Source organism: Physella acuta, unplaced genomic scaffold (genome assembly GCF_028476545.2).
Source record: "Physella acuta isolate Inbredline_101_S28 unplaced genomic scaffold, ASM2847654v3 ptg000094l, whole genome shotgun sequence".
In the NCBI taxonomy this organism is placed as follows: domain Eukaryota; kingdom Metazoa; phylum Mollusca; class Gastropoda; family Physidae; genus Physella; species Physella acuta.
This window is the reverse complement of record NW_026731614.1, coordinates 57501-80003: the sequence shown is the minus strand read 5'-3', so window position 1 is coordinate 80003 and position 22503 is coordinate 57501. Positions and strand designations below refer to the sequence as shown.

The following is a 22503-nucleotide window of genomic DNA, read 5'->3' as shown; positions in this document are numbered from 1 at the left end:
CTAAATGACCATCTAACCCGGAAAGAGGCGGAACACAATTTATTTTTGTTAAATTGATAACTCAAAGATCTTTCCAACAAATGACTACATATAAAATGTAGCAAAATAATACATCATTCCACAAGATTCTCTCACTTTATGGCTTCAGATGGTCACTGGGCAACTGGTTGGGTAGATTGTTGAATAGCAATTTTTGTGCCAACACCTCTGGTTCAAATTACTTAAACTTTCCAAACTTTTAAAGTTGATTGTGTATTTGACAGACTTTAAGTCCTGACTGTGTACAGGCAATATTTAAACTAAAAGAATGAATGAGGATGTCATGTACTGATGGGTGTGACCAAGGTACTTGGGGGTGGTGGCTAATGTAGGCTATCCAATGCTGCGTTGAACCTCAGTATATCAATCAGTGTCATGCCAAACTGCCTCTCCAGGCTGTTGTGGAAATACTCTGGCGCCTGGGGAGGGAAAATGGAGAGGAGAATTTAGGATACTGGTAGACTATAGAAAATATTGGACATGAAAGTACTAGTTAAAATGCAAGTATACTTTGAAAATTTTAGACATTTATAATACCAGTGAATCTTTTCTGATATTTATGTTAACCTGTTACTAAAGATTACTCATACATTACCAAAGTTTGACACACTATACATGTTTGACACTAACACACTACACACTTTTGATATACTACAGTCAGCCATTCCTAACAAAACAAATCTATTTTTATTCTGTGAAGAGTTCACAGCTTGAGATATTTGCCTTACCCTTTCCCTCATTGCCTTAAGCTGCCAGATAAGTTGCCCATCCATCTGAGAGAATGCTGTAGTTAACCTGAGGTAAAACAGCATCAAGTTCAGCTCAGACAAGTTCAAAGAGAAGCATGAAGCTAAGAGATATTCAAAGCTGTATCTCACCTGTAGCTTTAGATATAACACTAAAAAAATATTTTTAAAGCACTAAAACTGATGTTAAGCTCTAAGGTATTGAGTTTAAAAGGTGAAATTACACTTGGAGATAAAACAAAAGTGTTATTATCCCAGTTTATGTTGACTTATTAAACAAATTATGACCAATTAGTTGACTGACAATGATGTCATACCAGTTGCCTTTGAATTAGGCAAATTATGTGATAAATCTTAAACTGACAATTCACCAGCCTAGCTGACTGACCAGTTGACTGACCAGTTAGACTGATCTGTTAGACTGACCAGTTGACTGACCAGTTGACTGACCAGTTGAGTGACCAGTTAAACTGACCAGTTAGACTGACCAGTTAGACTGACCAGTTAGACTGACCAGTTAGACTGACCAGTTGACTGACCAGCTGACTGACCAGTTAGACTGACCAGCTGACTGACCAGTTAGACTGACCAGTTGACTGACCAGTTAGACTGACCAGCTGACTGACCAGCTGACTGACCAGTTAGACTGACCAGCTGACTGACCAGTTAGACTGACCAGCTGACTGACCAGTTAGACTGACCAGTTAGACTGACCAGTTAGACTGACCAGTTAAACTGACCAGCTGACTGACCAGTTAGACTGACCAGTTAGACTGACCAGCTGACTGACCAGTTAGACTGACCAGTTAGACTGAGCAGTTAGACTGAGCAGTTAGACTGACCAGTTAGACTGACCAGCTGACTGACCAGTTGAGTGACCAGTTAGACTGACCAGTTAGACTGACCAGTTAGACTGACCAGTTAGACTGACCAGCTGACTGACCAGTTAGACTGACCAGCTGACTGACCAGTTAGACTGAGCAGTTGAGTGATAAGTTAGACTGACCAGTTAGACTGACCAGTAGAGTGACCCACCTGTGTAATCCTTTAGAGACCAGCCAGTTCTCCACATTTTCATTGCTCATGGCCACACAAGCTGCGTTGTTGTTGTTGGGGGAGATGGGCTCAGGGCTGGCCAAGTTGGCCTTGGTGCCTGTGGTGGGAACATGGGCCACATCCACTTCATCTGGTGGATGGATGGATGGCCAAGATTTGTTATAGGTGTTACTGGTGTGAGTGTTTAGCTAGGTAATTAACAAATGAGCCACATCTAGTTTATCTGGTGGATGGATAGCTAAGATTTATTAGGTGATTGTGTAACAGCTTAACTAGGTAAACAAAAATTTGTGAGAGTGGTTAAGCTGGTGCTAGGGGTAAGAGTTTATATGACAAATGGATGTATCAGTCACTTGGATCATTAGAGATTTTGTTTGCTAGATGATAAGTTTAGATTAGAGCAGGGGTTCCCAACCCTGTGACCGCGGGCGCCATGGCGCCCGCTGAACGATTTGTATGTTTGCGGTTATGTTTTGTATGTTTGAGGTTATGTTTGCTAGATGATGTCTTTAAATTTGAGATTTTGTTTGTTACATGATATCTTTAAATTAGAGATTTTGTTTGTTAGATATCTTTAAATTAGAGGTTTTGTTTGTTACATATCTTTAAATTAGAGGTTTTGTTTGTTACATGATATCTTTAAATTAGAGATTTTGTTTGTTAGATATCTTTAAATTAGAGGTTTTGTTTGTTACATATCTTTAAATTAGAGGTTTTGTTTGTTACATGATATCTTTAAATTAAAGATTTTGTTTGTTACATGATATCTTTAAATTAGAGGTTTTGTTTGTTACATGATATCTTTAAATTAGAGGTTTTGTTTGTTACATGATATCTTTAAATTAGAGGTTTTGTTTGTTAGATGGCATCTTTAAATTAGAGGTTTTGTTTGTTACATATCTTTAAATTAGAGGTTTAGTTTGTTACATATCTTTAAATTAGAGGTTTTGTTTGTTAGATGGCATCTTTAAATTAGAGGTTTAGTTTGTTACATATCTTTAAATTAGAGGTTTAGTTTGTTACATATCTCTAAATTAGAGGTTTTGTTTGTTACATATCTCTAAATTAGAGGTTTTGTTTGTTACATATCTTTAAATTAGAGGTTTAGTTTGTTACATATCTTTAAATTAGAGGTTTAGTTTGTTGGATGGCATCTTTAAATTAGAGGTTTAGTTTGTTACATATCTTTAAATTAGAGGTTTAGTTTGTTACATATCTTTAAATTAGAGGTTTTGCATAACAGCTTACCTTCTACTGGGATGCTGTTGGCTGATGGATGTGCTGTCCGACCCCTCCCCCTCAGCTCCTTTAATAAACCCTAAAACAAATGTAGAAATGTAGCAAGGTTTAATCTGTGTTATAAATGTAGGAAGGTTTTATGCTGAAAGTTACAGAATCAGAATATAATAAATTTTTGTAGAAACTGTGAGGGGGGGGGGGGGGGGAAGGTGCTAATAAAACATCATTTTTATACTTGGTCAGATGAATATATTTTTAGCTATAGTCAAAATTTACTTATGAAAAATAATCTAATTTTCTTAAAACAGGCTTAAATAGATCTACTAGACACAAATATAAGATTATGCTTTATAAATAATTGAGAAGTTTAACAAAAAAAGAAAGTAAGCATTTGAAGATATTTTTAAAATACATAATATTTGGTGTGGAGAAGATGTATAAGTTCAATTTCTGATGCGAATAAACAAAATGAACAAGGAATTGTAATTATTTAATCCTGTAGTGATATTACACTATAAATATTACCTGCAATGGTAATTTAGAAAGTAGATTTACCTGTATAGGTTTCTCATATGGATATTTCCCAGTGAAATCAAAGAACAACTTGGCACCTAAGATGGCACCAAGCCAGCCATCAGGCCTATAACGTTTCTGGACCATCAAGGGGATGTAATCCTTTCTAAGTTGAAATGTGTACTCAGCCTCTGGTCATGGAAGAATTGTTAAAATTAACCAAAACTAAGTCTAAGTTGAAATGTGTATTTAGCCTCTGGTAAAGGAATAATTTTTAAAATTAATCAAAACTAAGTAAAGCTTGATATTGTTTAATTGTATTTACTACTTCAATATTAATAAATGTTCTTTGTTGTTCTTTTGCCTAGATTTTTAAGAAAGAAATGAATGCTCAGAATAATAACATAATGATAAATATGACTTTGTATTGAAAAGTCAGGTAATGTAGGATCTAAGCCAACAGAGTAAAAACAAAAACTTGAAGGTAATGTCCACATAATGTCTACCACTACACACGTCTACACACTACTGGTCAGTAAAAACAAAAACTTGATGAAGGGAATGTCCACATAATGTCTACCACCACACACATCTACACACTACTGGTCAGTAGAAACAAAAACTTGATGAAAGTAATGTCCATATAATGTCCACCACTACACACTACTGGTCACTAAACACAAAAACTTGATGAAAGTACTGTCCACCCCACACACACCAGTTGACCTCTACCTACCTGTCCTACAGTTTGGACTCTGCTTATATTTCTCTGACATGCACACCAGGACCACGGCAGCGTTCTCTACAGCCTCAGCCATGGCCTGCAGTGTTGACCCTCCCATCTGTTCCCAGTCTACCCAGATCTTGTAGCCCTCAGCCTGACAATGGCACAACACTTATAATCATTGCTACAGCCTACCACAATCATATCCACAGTCTATCACAATCATTACAACAGCCTACCACAATCATAGCTATACATTACTAAGCTTAAAACTAATGCTCCAGCACTTAGAATCTACCCAAATCTGTGTTATAAGACAAAGCTAATACTATGCTACAGCACTTAGAATAACATAATCAGTACTATAATTACTACAACGTTTATATGGACAATAGACACACAACCACAAGAATTAGTACAACGTTTATATGGACAATAGACACACAAACACAAGAATTATTACAGCATTTATGTAAACAAACAGACACACAAACACAAGAATTACTACAACATTTATGTAGACAAACAGACACACAAACACAAGAATTACTACAACGTTTATATGGACAATAGACACACAAACACAAGAATTACTACAATACAATACTCAGAAATAAGAATGTCAGCTGGTAATGAATGTTTACAAATTGAGAGATAATTTGTGAGATAAATACTAGATATGATACAAAGAGAATGCACAGAATACTTACAACAAGGCTTCCATAAATCTTTTTCACTAAATCTTTCTCAGCCCAGCTGTAACTAATGAAGATGTGGTTTTTAGGTGGGTGGGCGCTCTGTGGGCCTGAAACAGAAATATTCAACAGTTTTACACAAATATTGGAGATCTTTACCCAGCACTAGGATGTTAAATGTGAAAGCACAAAACTTGCTTCAATTGATATTATGTCCAAAAGTATTGAGAAAAATAATGGTAGTAAAAGAAATGGCTGTAGTGAATGTGTAACATACGAGTGACACTTTTTTAAATATACGCTCGCATTACAACACAAAAAATAACGTGGAAAAGAAATGGTTGTAGTGAATATGTAACATACAAGTGACACCCTTTAAAATGTATGCTCGCAGTACAAAACAAAACATTACGTGTAAAAGAAATGGCTGTAGTGAATGTGTAACATACGAGCGACACTTTTTTAAATATATGTTCAAATTAAAAAACAAAAAATAACGTGTAAAAGAAATGGTTGTAGTAAATATATAACATACGAGCGACACTTGCAGTGGGGTCGTTCTCCCCTCGGATCATCCACAGCGCCCCCTGGACGTTGTTCTTGACCAGGGGGTTCTCACTGTTCTTCAGCTCCTCCAGGGCTGGCACCAGGTCAGGGAAGTCTATGATGGTCTGTCTGACCGTCTTGTCAAAGGCCAGCGTCCACAGGCACTCAGCGGTGTTGGCCTGTTCTCTCAGGTCAGTGAACCGCAGCATCTGGACAAAGTCTTCCAGCGCTCCTTCTTCTATGATCTGTGGTCAGTTCATGAAAAAGTTGCACTAGTTAATTATTCTATGATCTGTGGTCAGTTCATGAAAAAGTTATTAATTCTTCTATGATCTGTGGTCAGTTCATAATAAAGTTGGACTAGTTAATTCTTCTATGATCTGTGGTCAGTTCATGAAAAGTTGGACTAGTTAATTCTTCTATGATCTGTGGTCAGTTCATGAAAAAGTTTAGTTGATTCTTCTATGATCTGTGGTCAGTTCATGAAAAATTTGTTAATTCTTCTATGATCTGTGGTCAGTTCATGAAAAAGTTGCACTAGTTAATTCTTCTATGATCTGTGGTCAGTTCATGAAAAATTTGTTAATTCTTCTATGATCTGTGGTCAGTTCATGAAAAAGTTGGACTAGTTGATTCTTATATGATCTGTGGTCAGTTCATGAAAAAGTTGGACTAGTTAATTCTTCTATGATCTGTGGTCAGTTCATGAAAAATTTGTTAATTCTTCTATGATCTGTGGTCAGTTCATGAAAAAGTTGGACTAGTTAATTCTTATATGATCTGTGGTCAGTTCATGAAAAAGTTGGACTAGTTAATTCTTCTATGATCTGTGGTCAGTTCATGAAAAATTTGTTAATTCTTCTATGATCTGTGGTCAGTTCATGAAAAAGTTGGACTAGTTAATTCTTCTATGATCTGTGGTCAGTTCATGAAAAAGTTGCACTAGTTAATTCTTCTATGATCTGTGGTCAGTTCATGAAAAAGTTGGACTAATTTATTGTGGCACATAATTTATTTGGCTATATAGTCAGTTAACTTTTTACTGTCTTCTGCGGACAGAGACGGCTGTTCTGTATACACCTTTTTTTTGTTAACTATCATGTTTGATAATTGCATTGAAATTAAAAGTAAAGCTTCATTCATTTTCTTCTGTGAATGACTTATTGTGCTAATTTTGAAATGTACATGGTTTTTAAATTAATTAATTAATCTATGTACCAATGTAAAAATAGTTATGTCCTTTGATTGACCATATGGGTAAAGAAAATGTGGATAGTCAAGGTTTTAAGAAACAGTTAAACTGTAGTTAATTATGGGCCAAGGAATCGTTAGGTAAGAATTCATAATGAACACCAACTAGATAACTTAAAATCACACAAGATCCAATGTGAATAAATCATAAACACCAAACTTAAAAAAGAAATATTTTGTAAAATTATGTTATTTTTAAACATAATGCAGAACTCAAGACCAAAATAAAAGGTAGACAAACCTTGGACTTGTTAGAATCATTGACAGCAAGCTTAGCTAACCCCTGGGTTAACTCCCATGGCGAGAAGCCTCTAAATCTTCTCTTCTGTTTGTTTTCTAAAGCTTTGTGTATCCAGGTTACAATACTCTTGATGGTGTCTGTAAATAAAAGGGACCAGATTAACTAAAGTTATTTCATTAAATTACGGAAGGTGTTTCACTAAATTACAAAGGTTACAATACTCTTGATGGTGTCTGTGAAGATAAAGGGACCAGATTAACTAAAGGTGTTTCATTAAATTACAGTGATTAATTACCAAAAATCTATTTAAAAAGTAAGTTTGTAATTGCTTCAAACATAGACAAAGATATTTCTGCCAATGTTTTCACCAATCACAATGCAACTAAGACTAAAGTAGACAACTCAGTTTATTTTATTTTTTTAGTTTTTAAAAGTGTAAATATTTTCTTGAAATTAAGTCTTACAAAAGCTTACAAGTAACAAAACTATATTTTGATCTGACAAGAATTAAAAAACGTTTAACATTCATAAAGTAATTTTTATTCTCCATACTTACAAAAAAACAAAATTTTTCATATGTGCATGCTAAATAGCTCTTGTTGATTAAAAGATTACCAAATGTGTTAGTCTCACCAGTTTCATCAATAAGCTTAGCATTCTCCTCCTCCTCTACAATATAGGCTAGTGTTAACATGGCGATGGACTTGAGGAATTCATCATTGGCGTTAATTAGTGGCATCACAACCTGTAGAGAGGAACACATGGTTAACTGATGGGACCAGCAATGAAAGTTAAGGGAACATTTATATTTAATAGGTATCGCCAGTCAGATTGGTTTAGATTTTATAACTGACTTTATGCATATGTGGGACAGTGGGGTCCTCCAAGTTCTGATTGGTGTTGAACCAAATACAATTCTCTTTATGGAAACAGAAGATGTGTTGCATCTGTCCCTCTGACCATCAGTATAGTTTAAAAATAACTTGACTTTGTGTTAATGTGGATAAGTGCCAACATTATTGGAAAAATAAACTATGAATCTATCTGAACTATCATAGATTCTATACCTGAATTGTTGTACACAATCTACCTGAATTATTGCAGATAATTCACCTGAATTACAATAGAAATAACACAATAAATCTACTTTGATTGTTAACAAGAAGCACTTGAAACAAGCCCAAATAAAAAAATGCTACCTAAAATATATCTGACTTGGTATACAAATTGATATATCAGCCAGCACCTGTATATATGTCTACACGCATCAATAGTACAAATGGTGCCTAAAATATATCTGACTTGGTATACAAATTGATATATCAGCCAGCACCTGTATATATGTCTACACGCATCAATAGTGCAAATGGTGCCAAAAATATATCTGACTAGGTATACAAGCTTGGAATATAAGCTAGCACCTGGACGTACCTCTACAAGCCTCATTAGAAAAAATGCTACCTAAAATATATCTGACTTGGTATACAAATTGATATATCAGCCAGCACCTGGAACTACCTCTACAAGCCTCAATAGTGCAAATGGTGCCAAAAATATATCTGACCATGTATACAAGCTTGGAGTATAAGCTAGCACCTGGACGTACCTCTACAAGCCTCACTAGACAAAATGCTACCTAAAATATGGACGTACCTCTACAAGCCTCACTAGAAAAAATGATACCTAAAATATGGACGTACCTCAACAAGCCTCACTAGAAAAAATGCTACCTAAAATATATCTGACTTGGTATACAAGCTTGGAATATAAGCTAGCATGTGGACGTACCTCTGCTGTTTTGATTTCCTTGAAATGATGTTTGACCCCAGTGCACCTGGCTATGTTATGTAGGGTACTCAATGAAGCTTTTAAAACATAGTAGACATTCTGCCAGAAGAGACGCATTAGTTTAAGTTAAGCACACTGACTAATTAGCAATCAAACAAGATCATAACTTCCCTGCAAAGAGTTTCATAAAAAAGCACATTAGTAAGCATTGTAATTAACTTAAGCTTAATTGTTTTAATATGGGAAATTATAATTCAATATTGTTAACGAAGCTTTGAATAATTTTAACTTACAAAGGTTAAATAATGAACGCCCTGATAAATTAAAAAATAAATGGTTGGAGTGGGACTTTGATTGAGGCAAATAAAAATTTAGCCTCACCCTCCAATCACACCACTGACCTGTGACCTTCCCCCATCTACACACAAAATTATTTTCTGCTGCACCTTATGTTTTAAATAAAAGGGAGGGCGATTCTGTTTCACAACATGAGATTATCTACGGTTAAAATGGATTACTTCCCTTGAATATTCAGATTGTAAGGTAATGATAGCCGGCTCTTTTACTTTCTTCAAGAAATAATGTTTAGTTGGCCCAGATCACTTAATACCATGGTATAAATGTTCTAGACCACTTAATACCATGGTATAAATGATCTAGACCACTTAATACCATGGTATAAATGTTCTACCTAGAGCACTTAATACCATACAATGGTATAAATATATATCAAGACCATTATTCAAGTTATTTTCAACTATATGATTAGTTCTGTCAAAAACATATAAGGGAAATGATATAAATATACATGCTATTGATTTTTGTGTGGGTGTGTCAAGGGGCTTCTGGAGGCTGGGTCAAATAATTTTGGGTCAAGTGCTATTTATGCCGCTTGTTATTTTAAGGTGATTACCATATATGGTCATTTAGTATGTATCATGTGAATATTCTACTATATAATTTACTATTGAAAGAAATAAACTGAATGAGAAAACAATGTATAGATTTAAGACCTCAACCACACTGTTTGAGGTCTGTGTGAGGGTTTCACCCTTTAATAACACTATCACATTTTGTAAGAGTTCCGCTACTGATATACCCTCTAAAATGCCATTACTTAGTCATAAACAGGGTTGAATGAACTTGACCGAGTACTCAATAAATTTCTACTACAGGTTTATTTACACTGCTACTGTCATCAACTCAGTATATCATTAGAACAGTAGTTGATATGACACATCACAAGCCTAGATCCTACTAACTCACTGGCAGTATACAGCAGCACAGGTTCTACATCAAACATCACCATTTACCATATGCATTTTTACATTAAATATATATATATATATATATATATATATATATATATATATATATATATATATATATATATATATATATATATATATATATATGGTTCCATGACAAATGATCTCAGGACAAATGATCTCAGACAAAATATCTCACAGACAAATGATCTTAGGACAAATGATCTCAAGGACAAAAGATCTCACGGGCAAAAGATACCAGGACAAAATATATCAGGACAAATGATACCATGGACAATTGATCTCAGACAAAATATCTCAGACAAAATATCTCACAACTAAATTTCAATAGTATATACAATGATTTTAGTTGATTTAAACATTTTTTTAAATTGACTATCAATAAGGCTTTTGTTTACTTTTTTATGAGTAATAATTGTGATTAAAATGAATTTCTTAAACTTAACAAAGCATCAAATTATGTATTAAATGTAATCTTTGTAATAGCATTTGATTTGAAAAAGTAAAAATTAAAACAAACTTACTTCTGAAAAGTGTAATAAATGATAATGTATAGAACAAATACAGTAACGGTAGCTATAGTGAAATATTTCTTTTTATATGTGAACATGTCGTTAGGTTCGTAACGTAAAACTATTATTTTTATTGCATCTTCAACACAAACATAACGCTTACGTTTCTTTGCTGGCAGGTACATCGTTATGGTCACACCTCTCCAATACAATGTGATCATGTACGCCTATTGTGTGAACTCTTGCTCTACATGTTCTAACTTCACATTTCCAAATATCTTTACCTGCTGCTCAATTTATGGTTTTTATAAACATAAATTCACCAGAAACTAATGTCCTAAAACCTTTCTTCGAGGTAACGAAAGAGGCCATGATTGAGTAATCACCACTAATACTGCTTTGTTTGCATGCATACAACGACAAACTTAGCTCCGCGATGACCGCTGTTGTTTAACTAAGCATTTGTCACCTGATCACTAAGGTGTGACCCACGCATAACTATTGACTTTAGGTGCTAGTTGTATTGTCCATGGAGGGCGGATGTCTTTCCCTTAAGCCATGTCTCTGCCATCAAAAAGGACGGCCACCTTGATACGAGGGTGTGTTTTTATTGTTATTTCATTCCCTTCTATCTAGTTAAGTCCACCTGACATGGTGGGATTGTCTCATGTTTGGCAAGCTCACCTAGGCTGTCTATCGAAATATTTCTTTAATCTTCACACTCTATATTAGTAATCTTAATTGTAAAAAGTTTAGTGCAATATGACTAATTTATGAGGCAAACATTCCTTAAAATTATTATATAGGACTAGAAACAATATTAAATATAGTAAACAATACCATATGACAGTCAATAAAAATGTTCAGATTAGCTAAAATCATCCAATATACTAATACAATTTTGCTGTGAGATATTTTGTCTGAGATATTTTGTCTGAGATCATTTGTCTATGATATCATTTGTCCTGATATATTTTGTCCTGGTATCTTTTGCCCGTGAGATCATTTGTCCTGAGATCATTTGTCTGTGAGATATTTTGTCTGAGATCATTTGTCCTGAGATCATTTGTCCTGTCACCATAATATATATATATATATATATATATATATATATATATATATATATATATATATATATATATATATATATATATATATATATATATATATATATATATATATATATATATATATATATATCACTAAGATTCATTAGCACCAAATTACCCTGATAAAACACACATCAGTCAGTAAGAAAATAATAACTGGACAGTCAGACTACCATTAAAACAGACTGAGTTTATCTGAGTGATAAGCACGTCCAGTTGCCTTACCTTACTGTGCATGTTGTCTAGGTAAGGTTTGTGGCCCAGGTTAAGTGTCATCAGCTTGACTGCCCCAGCCTCAGCCAAACACTGAAACACAGAACACATCAGTTATATTACAGAACACATCAGTTATATTACAGAACACATCAGTTATATTACAGTACACTTTATATTACAGTATATATTAATTATATTACAGAACATTACATTACAGCACATGTTATATTACAGCATATCATATTACAGAACACATCAATTATATTACAGCACATTACATTACAGCATGTTATATTTTAGCACACTTTATATTACAGTACATTATATTACAGTACACAATATATTTTAGCACACATTATATTACAGTACACATTATATTTTAGCACACTTTATATTATAGTACACATCATATCACAGAACACTTTATATTACAGCACATTACATTGCAACACACATTATATTTTAGCACACTTTATATTACAGCACACTTTATATTAAAGCACATTATATTACAGAACACTTTATTTTCACAGCACATTATATTAAAGTGCACAATATATTACAGGACACAGTATATTGCAGCACATTACATTACAGTAAACATTATATTACACTTTAGACAAATGCAGCATACATTATTTATATTAGAGCTTCAATCATAGGCCTGTACTTGAAATAAATGATTAATATAGCATCACTTTCAAACAATAATCACTACAACTTTATCAAGTTTGGTCTACATTTATGACTATATGCTATATTTATATTATAAAAATATACATTTCTAAACATAGAAGATTAATTTAAAAAAAAACATTGCATCCTGATAGCTTAGATATTTCTTAACTTAAGGGTTAGGATAAGGGCTAGTTTCTATACTGATACCATGTTATTTTATAAAATGTGTTTTAAAGTAGAGTACAAATAAACCCACATAAACAAAGTTCAGTTTAACCGACTCAGCATAAATACAAACATTTGATAAAAAAAATTTCAAACCATTAACAAGACGTTGAACAAATTAAAAAAAAATTGTTTTAAAAAAAGCTGAGGCAATTTCCCCAGCTATTCTTATGTGTACGGGTCAGGTTTTTATGAGCATGTTCCACAATGGCAGACATGCAGGGTAGACATGCCGGGCAGGTGCTGTGTGTGGTGCAGGCTTCCTGTAAACAACAGCAGCACCAGGTCTAGTGCATGTTCCCCAGCACGTCATTTGACACAGACAATAATTGATATGGAGGCTGATGGCTTACGTCTGGTCATCAGCAGAGGTGGATGACATCAGGCATGGGGGGGGGGGGGGTGTTAACATCAGGCTACATCATCATGGGGGAAGGGGGGGGGGTTAACCAGGCTACATTATCATTTGGGGGGATGTAACAGCAGGCTACTTTTAAATGGGGGGGGGGGGGGGGGGGCAGGTGTAACATCAGACTACATTATCATGGGGGAAGGAAGGTAACCAGGCTAGATTATCATGTGGGGAGGGGGTGTAACTAGGCTACATTATCATGTGGGGGGTGGTAACATCAGTCTACACCAGGGGTCTCCAAACTTTTCAGCCCGAGGGCCGCATTAACTATCAAATATCTGCTCGGGGGCCAGAGTTTCCAGGCATCTGTTTGGTGTGGCAGGCAGCGCCCCCGCCCCCCGACTAAAAATAAATTATATAGAAATGTATACAAATTTCTAGTACCCCCCCCCCCCCCCCCCCCCCCCCGTCTTGGATAAAAAAGTCTGAAAAACTGAAAAATAAACACTGTCGGCGCCGACAAAACACTCAATGTCCAAGTTTGTTCTCAAATTGTTCTTCGCGTATTTTACTCTTGAAAATGTTTGTTCACACAGGTATGTTGCTCCAAACTTTGAAAGGTAGGTAGTTTGATGCAAAAGTTTCAATATTAGGAAGGTCTTGAGTAAAAAACTTATAAAATCCCACCCGCCCTTCTGTAAACTTGTCTCTAAGGAGGTCATTTGCCTGCAATTCTATGACCTCCAGCTGTAGTTCAACTGGGCACATTTGCTTCAAATGTATTTTAAAACAGTTTCACTTCTTCTGCCTTTGAATCCAAGTCAGAAAACCACTACTGAAACTGCAGCTGGGTGTCTTTGATGATCTCGCATGGACATGACGTAAAGGTTCCTCAGCCACCTCCAACAAAAGTTGATTTTTTTTTGTGGACATCAAGATCCCCGCAGGCTGTAGTTTGGAGACCCCTGGTCTACACTATCAGGTGCCGATAACATCAAGCTAAATTTGAATGATCTTCAATATTAGGCTACATTATTTTTGGTAGATACAATCAGATTACATTATTTTTGGTAGATACAATCAGATTACATTATTATGGGCAGATAATTGCACCACATCAACTTTGGAAATAACACCATATCAGCATACACGTATAACATCTCTACACCAACATCATTGGATAACATAATATTACTATATTAAATAGATAACCTATCAACAACAGGCATATCATAGGTGAGTAACATCAACACATCATGAGGGGATAACATCAGATAATTACAGGTACATATCATAACATCACCAAACACTTTAAACATCACCATAGATATATACAACAATCATATCACCACAAGAATTTGACATCACCACAGGGATAAAATGTGACATTACTACAAGAATTTGACATCACCACCAAATATAACATTATCATGTCACCTGAGGCATACAACACCACCACAGGCATACAACAACACCACTACAAAAATACAACAGCATCACCACAGGCATATAATAACATCACTACAAGCATACAACATGTGCATCACTGACCCGTGCTAGCTTCTCACTAGAGTCGCTGTAGTTCCAACATGTGTTGTAGGTGTAGTAGGTGGGGAACCAGATGTCGTCATTTTTAAATATACCAAGGCTGTTCATCTGTCTCAACATGTTGATGGTGATCTCTGAGAAAAGTTGGGGCAGTGTTAGAATAAAAGTACATTTGTAGCCAAATATTTATGGTCCAAAATTTAATCTGTTCATCTGTCTCAACATGTTGATGGTGATCTCTGAGAAAAGGTGGGCCAGTGTTAGAATCAAAGTAAAGTACATTTGTAGCCAAATACTTATGGTCCAACATTTCATCTGTTCATCTGTCTCAACATGTTGATGGTGATCTCTGAGAAAAGGTGGGGCAGTGTTAGAATAAAAGTACATTTGTAACCAAATATTTATGGTCCAAAATTTAATCTGATCATGTCTCAACATATTGATGGTGATCTCTAGGAAAAGGTGGGGCAGTGTTAGAATAAAAGTACATTTGTAGCCAAATATTTTTGGTCCAAAATTTAATCTTTTCATCTGTCTCAACATGTTGATGGTGATTTCTGGGAAAATGTGGAACAGTGTTAGAATCAAAGTAAGTACACTTGCAGCAAAATATTTATGGTCCCACATTTAATCTGTTGATCTGTCTTAACATATTGTCAATATTGATAGTGATTTCTGAGATAGGTAGGGCGGTGTTAGAATAAAAATTTAAGTACATTTGTATCCAAATATTTATGGTCCAACATTTAATCTATTCATCTGTCTCAACATTTTGATGGTGATTTCTAAGAACAGGTGAGGCAGTGTTAAAATCTAAGTAAAGTACATTTGTAGCCAAATATTTATGGTCCAACAATTAATCTGTTGATTTGCCTCAACATATTGTCAATATTGATAGTGATTTCTGAGAATAGGTGGGGCGGTGTTAGAATAAAAAGTTAAGTACATCTTTAGCCAAATATTTATGGTCCAGCTGGTGAGGTTAAGTAATTACTTGTTTACCTAGTGACTCCGATAAATCACTCTGAGAATAGGAAATATTGTTATAATAATTAATACTTTAAAACCATATTGAATTCAGTAAACCCAACAGCTAAATTACACATTCTTAAGTTTTTCATAAAACAGACTAGACAACGGTGCCTAATGAGTTAAAGAGTGTTGGTTATATCTTTGTTAAGGAAAGGAGATTAAAACAAATGTTTTCTTTGCATTAGCTGCACAAAGAGGACAAGTAAAAACACATGAATGCACAACAAACAGGTTTGGGTCTAAAACTTGAAAGGTAGCGTTTGAATGAAGGAAAACAACACACGGTGGGAGGGGTTGATTAATGTCAAAGTGAATAGCCTTAGCTCCGGAAAAATGGAAATGTAAACAAAATGCTACAGCACATATACAGCAGGCCAGGTTGTTGTTTTTTATTCTGCGTTCTTAATTCTAGTGCTGGTAGGGATTCTCTCCAACACAATTAAGCTTTACGTGTCAATTTGTTATGCGCAATATAGTTTGTTGACCTATATATAGGTTGTTAGCCTGATTTTCTTATTGGATCTTCTTCCATAGCCTCTGTCCAACTAAGAACAAACTGCAAGAGGCTGTTGTTTGATTTTGGAGTTGTCTCTCCTAGATAAGTAGCTGTCCCTTGCCATCAAGTCTCATCTGTCGGGGGGGGGGGGGAGAGTTGAATTCTGGACTTTTAGTTAGTTTCAGCAGTGCAGCCTTGAGTTTTACCAACCTGACCTTGAAGATCTCCAAGTCCAGGTTTAAAACATTGACAACCTTACCCCCCCCCCCCATTGCTCTAATTTTGCATCTTCACAATGAGTCCGACCCCCCCTTTAAAATAAGCTCCACCCAAACCCCTAAACCTATTACAGCTCTAACATCAACATGTTTTACACATATTTGAGACGCTCAACATAAATTTCTCAACACTCCCCATCCCTCTAATACAATCATCATAAAAATCAAAAACTTACTCCATCACATTCATCACATTAGTTTAGGGTGACCCCAGGAGTCTGGTATATATTGTGGGTGGGTGGACTCTAACAAACCAGACATGGGAACAAAACTTAATGCTAATGTGAGCAGTCAGATGTTTCATTAGTCAACCACACCCTCGCCTCCCCATCATGTGCACACTGCACAGTTATCTCCCTGACCAGCTTATGTTGAGCATAAGCTCAAGGGGGTGCTAGGGGAGGTAACTATAACCTCAGGGGGTGCTAGGGGAGGTAATTATAAGCTCAGGGGATGCTAGGGAAAGTGACTCAGGGGGTGCTAGGGGAGGTATTTATTAGCTCAAGGGATGCTAGGGAAAGTAACTCAGGGGGGTGCTAGGGGAGGTAATTATTAGCTCAAGGGATGCTAGGGAAAGTAACCATAAACCCAGGGGGTGCTAGGGGAGGTAATTATTAGCTCAAGGGATGCTAGGGAAAGTAACTCAGGGGGTGCTAGGGGAGGTAATTATTAGCTCAGGGGATGCTAGGGAAAGTAACTCAGGGGGTGCTAGGGGAGGTAATTATTAGCTCAGGGGATGCTAGGGAAAGTAACTCAGGGGGTGCTAGGGGAGGTAATTATTAGCTCAGGGGATGCTAGGGAAAGTAACTCAGGGGGTGCTAGGGGAGGTAATTATTAGCTCAGGGGATGCTAGGGAAAGTAACTCAGGGGGTACTAGGGGAGGTAATTATTAGCTCAAGGGATGCTAGGGAAAGTAACCATAAACCCAGGGGGTGCTAGGGGTAGTGACCATAACTAAATTTTATGTGGAAAACATTTTTTCATTGGCTTGACTGAGAATCTGCTTTGAAAGGAAAATACTTTCCTTTTTTTATTTTTTAAGGCTTGTTTGGAATATGTGCCTTAATAGTTATCCGTGATAAAAAAAAAGAACCACACTTAATATATATGGTTAAGATAATTTTAACATATTTAACCCAAACTACTGACCAGCATATCCCAGGTCTGCTAGATAATCCCCAATCTCTGATCTCTCTGCAGGATAATCCCAGTACATGTCACCTATAGCCTTCTGGTACTTCATGCCGTCACCATGGTGATACTCCTCCATGGTCTTCAGCTCTGACACCATCAGGTTGACCCTCTCCTTGACCTGGTCCAAGGTCAAGTTTTTGGCCCTTGAGTCCAGGTCTATTTTGAGTGGAGTGTTGGTGGTTTTCTGAGGTGGGAAAATCAATACATTCAATGTTTAAATGTAGTATTGTTAGATTTTTAAAGTGGGAAAATAAAGACTTTCAAATGAATATTTTATGTAGCGTTGTTAGATTTCCAAAAAAAGGGAAAATAAATACAGTCATTCTTAATAAACATCTTTTTTCATAATCAAAGTCATTGTTCACTAATACATTACAGTCTCTATTTTGTGTACCACAAAAAGACATAACATTTTGTTTTTTATATTTATAAAATATCATTCTTTGTTATCCAATATCAAAATCATTCTTAACCTAGGACATTCTTAACATTATAGATTAGAACCAAGTCAACATATGCCAATATTCTTGATAGGTTTTAGAGCAAATTCAGAGAGAAGAATGAGCATACACATAAAGGAAAGATACATGTGTATTTGTTAGCAAGTGAAGCAGTTGTCATTTTGTTATCACTTTAGCATGCTTTGGATGTGGACTTTTATAATATTTAATATTGAGCTAATTAAGTGAAGGGTTGTAGGCTAACCTTGTGGTTGTTATTGTGCTATGTCCAGCAGGGGGGGGGGAGAGAACATATCGACCACTGGCTCACCTTGAGGTCTCTGTTGTGCTATGTCCAGTAGGGGGGGGGGGGAGGGGGAGAACATAGCATTGACCACTGGCTAACCTTGTGGTTGTTATTGTGCTATGTCCAGCAGGGGGGGGGGGGGGGAGAGAACATATCGACCACTGGCTCACCTTGAGGTCTCTGTTGTGCTATGTCCAGTAGGGGGGGGGGGGAGGGGGAGAACATAGCATTGACCAATGGCTTACCTTGTGGTTGTTGTTGTGCTATGTCCAGCAGGGGGGGGGGGGGAGAGAACATAGCATTGACCACTGGCTCACCTTGAGGTCTATGTTGTGCTATGTCCAGTAGGGGGGGGGGAGGGGGAGAACATAGCATTGACCACTGGCTTACCTTGTGGTTGTTGTTGTGCTATGTCCAGTAGGGGGGGGGGGGAGAGAACATAGCATTGACCACTGGCTTACCTTGAGGTCTCTGTTGTGCTATGTCCAGTAGGGGGGGAGGGGGAGAACATAGCATTGACCAATGGCTTACCTTGTGGTTGTTGTTGTGCTATGTCCAGTAGGTGGGAGTGAGAGAACGTAGAATTGACCAATGGCTCACCTTGTGGTTGTTGTTGTGCTATGTCCAGCAGGGGGGGGGGGGTGAGAGAACGTAGAATTGACCAATGGCTCACCTTGTGGTTATTGTTGTGCTATGTCCAGCAGGGAGTAAGAGAACATAGCATTGACCAATGGCTCACCTTGTGGTCCATGTTGTGCTATGTGGGTGAGAGAACGTGGCATTGACCAATGGCTTACCTTGTGGTTGTTGTTGTACTATGTGGGTGAGAGAACGTGGCATTGACCAATGGCTTACCTTGTGGTTGTTGTTGTGCTGCGGACTGGCCTTGTCCAGCTTGTCCTCGGCAGCGTCAACATGGTTGGCAGCCGACGTGACCCTGTGGTTGGATCTGCTGGAATCATTGTTCATCATGACGTCATCAGATTCCTGGACGCTCACAGGGCCATCTAAGGGAGAGAAATGAACAACGTTAACACGTGGTTGTCTCCCGCGTCGTGCGTATTTGTAGGTCTTGAAAAAGGGAGAGAATTCAAAGTTTCCACGCGGTTGTCTTCAAAGGGCATCGTCAGAAATTTTTTCAAGGGGGGTTAAAGTTGGTTAGTGGAATATATATATATATATATATATATATATATATATATATATATATATATATATATATATATATATATATATATATATATATATATATATATATATATATATATATAATGGCCTAGAGATATAGACAGAAACAAACATTTTTTAAAGTTTATATCGAGCATAAAAAAATTACATTTATACTGAAGCAAAATAAACATAAGGGTCATTAAATTAAACTGTGAAAAAAGATTTCACCCGTGAAGATCTACATCCAAAGTGCCCAATCATCAAAGAAGATGTGAATACCTCTACTCATTTGTTTTTTTGCAAAGAAAGCTGATGATAACGTCATTTATTTACATGGGTAAATAAAAATATTCCATGTTATGTTAAAATTCCTACCCCCACGCAGATTTAATGCAATTTTGGGACATGTTTCCTATTTGGTTCAAAACAACTGTTCACGTCACGGGAATGGCATTTGAGATTGTCTTTAGAACAGCCTCGTCCATGATAAAAATAATACTACAAAAATGTGAAGACCTTGGGACAATTCATCACTTCTGTCAAGGAAATACCAATAACTCTAAACAAGTTTCTTTTTCTACGCGGAATTCCCTGATTCTATTTATACCACACGAAAGTGGGATAAAAAAAATTATGCAAGATAATCCTCGCTGGTAAAAGGTTTATAATTTTTACGAAGAAAACTTCCTCGGTCCAAAAAACAACAACGTTATGTTTTAGCCCCACAAAAAATGATGGGATGAGTTGAATGTATTTCAAGTTTTCATACAGAAAGATGTGTTGAGTGGTGCACGGGCGGGCTAAGCTGTTATAGGGTTTGTTGACTGAAACGTTTACCACAACAACTTCATACCGCTAGGAGTTTTTCTTAAAGCTTTTGGAAAAAAACAATTATTTTAAAGTACATTAGAGTGTAAGCATGTATACAGGTCATACATCGGGGAATCCCGTTACACTCACTACATCCACAGGCAAAAAAAAATGTATGCAAAGCGGGGGATAGTTTTATAGAATGTGCATTGTGGTTTCAGTCGTTAAGTTTTTGGGTGCAGCTGTTTGTAGTGGTGGGTTGGGCTGTTGTCTTGTGTGTAGTAGTGGGTTGGGCTGTTGTCGTGTGTATTTCATCAACCTAGCTGTAACGGTACTCACGGTTTGCACGATTACAATACTTTATATATGCTTCGTATAAAATGTACGCAGCATATGCTTTATAATCTCAAAAATAATATATGAAAAAAAAACCACTTCACTTTAGACGTTTAAATATCGTTTGTATTTATTAAAAAATCAAAAGGGCGCAAATTTGCTGGTATTGATATGAAAACAATGGCCATAAACCTAACCAATCCTAACCCCAATTCTAGTCCTAACCCCCACTCTAACAATGGCCATAAACCTAACCAATCCAAACCCCAATTCTAATCCTAACCCCCACTCTAACAATGGCCATACACCTAACTAATCCTAACCCCAATTCTAGTCCTAACCCCCACTCTAACAATGGCCATACACTTAACCAATCCTAACCCCAATTCTAGTCCTAACCCCCACACTAACAATGGCCATACACCTAACCAATCCAAACCCCAATTCTAATCCTAACCCCAATTCTAGTCCTAACCCCCACTCTAACAATGGCCATACACCTAACCAATCCAAACCCCAATTCTAATCCTAACCCCAATTCTAGTCCTAACCCCCACTCTAACAATGGCCATACACCTAACCAATCCTAACCCCAATTCTAGTCCTAACCCCCACTCTAACAATGGCCATAAACTTAACCAATCCTAACCCCAGTTCTAGTCATAACCCCCACTCTAACAGCGATGTGGCCAGTAGAAGAAAACCGTGGCGATCATGTATTGTCCAGTACGTTGTAGAGCTACGTGTTTCGTGGTTAGAAATCTAACTGCATCAGCTATAATGTATTAGAGTTAAATAAACTGCAACAGGTAAAAGGTATTAAGAGTTAAGCAGACTGCAAATGTTTTAAGTAATTAGAACGTAACTATTTTCTCTTTTGAGAAAAAAAAAGTGTAGTGGGAGTCTTTTAAATTGGGTAAGGGTCAACTGCAGTTATTTTACCCCCCCCCCCCTCATTTTAGCGAACACTTAAGCTAAGCTAAGTAGAAAAAGGCACCGTTCTATTAGCAAGCAACACAAACAAAAATGAGGAGACACATGAGAAGAACGCTAATGGCTTGGCTTGTAGATTGGCTTCACTTAACGCCTACAGCACAAACAATGGACACACGTCTACACAGTGAAGGGGTGTGGGGTGAAGGGGTGTGGGGTGGGAGAGGTGTGGGTGTGGGAGAAATTAGTCTCACGTGCAAACACCTCAGTTTAGATAGTTGATTTTCATTCAACATTGAGACACTAACTTTAAACAGGAATAAAGAAATCTTTAAAGAAAACCAACCAGTAAGTGTCACACCAATTCCAATAACAATAAGCGAATTTACAATGAATGAGAACAACACAATACAATCACATCATTATAACAACTGTCACTAAGCCTCGTATAACCCCAAATGAAAACAACATAACTATTTGCATAAGATGAATGAAAATAACATAATCTGCATTCCAGCGTGGATGGACATAACAAAACTAAATCTCTTTCTTTTTCAAAGCAACTAAAGTAAATCTATATTTTTTAAATGACAGAAATTCAAATTAAACGTGTATGAATTGATAGAATATAACAACATAAAATATATATACCAAAAATTAAAATAGTTAAACTAAACCTAAACCATTTTTAAAAATAAAAAAAAAAAAAACTTTATATCACTTTTCGAAAGAAGTAAATT

The 22503-nt window shown here is 36.4% G+C and overlaps 1 protein-coding gene across 3 annotated transcripts in view; it reads right to left on the bottom strand.

Moving 5' to 3' along the window:
• Positions 1–284: 284 nt before the first annotated feature.
• LOC131929220 (uncharacterized) overlaps positions 285–22503 on the bottom strand; it is a 71315-nt gene continuing 49096 nt past the window's right edge. For all 3 annotated transcript variants that reach the window (XM_059285341.1, XM_059285343.1, XM_059285342.1), the window contains exons 2-16: positions 19370–19521; positions 17723–17951; positions 14771–14901; positions 11974–12054; positions 8839–8937; positions 7684–7795; positions 7051–7187; positions 5548–5803; positions 5028–5122; positions 4330–4471; positions 3636–3784; positions 3090–3159; positions 1821–1971; positions 768–834; positions 285–458 (exon numbers count right to left, since the gene is read on the bottom strand). In XM_059285341.1, the coding sequence (XP_059141324.1) occupies positions 363–458; positions 768–834; positions 1821–1971; positions 3090–3159; positions 3636–3784; positions 4330–4471; positions 5028–5122; positions 5548–5803; positions 7051–7187; positions 7684–7795; positions 8839–8937; positions 11974–12054; positions 14771–14901; positions 17723–17951; positions 19370–19521 (1967 nt within the window). In that variant the 3' untranslated portion in view covers positions 285–362. The remainder of the gene's footprint in view (positions 459–767; positions 835–1820; positions 1972–3089; positions 3160–3635; positions 3785–4329; positions 4472–5027; positions 5123–5547; positions 5804–7050; positions 7188–7683; positions 7796–8838; positions 8938–11973; positions 12055–14770; positions 14902–17722; positions 17952–19369; positions 19522–22503) is intronic.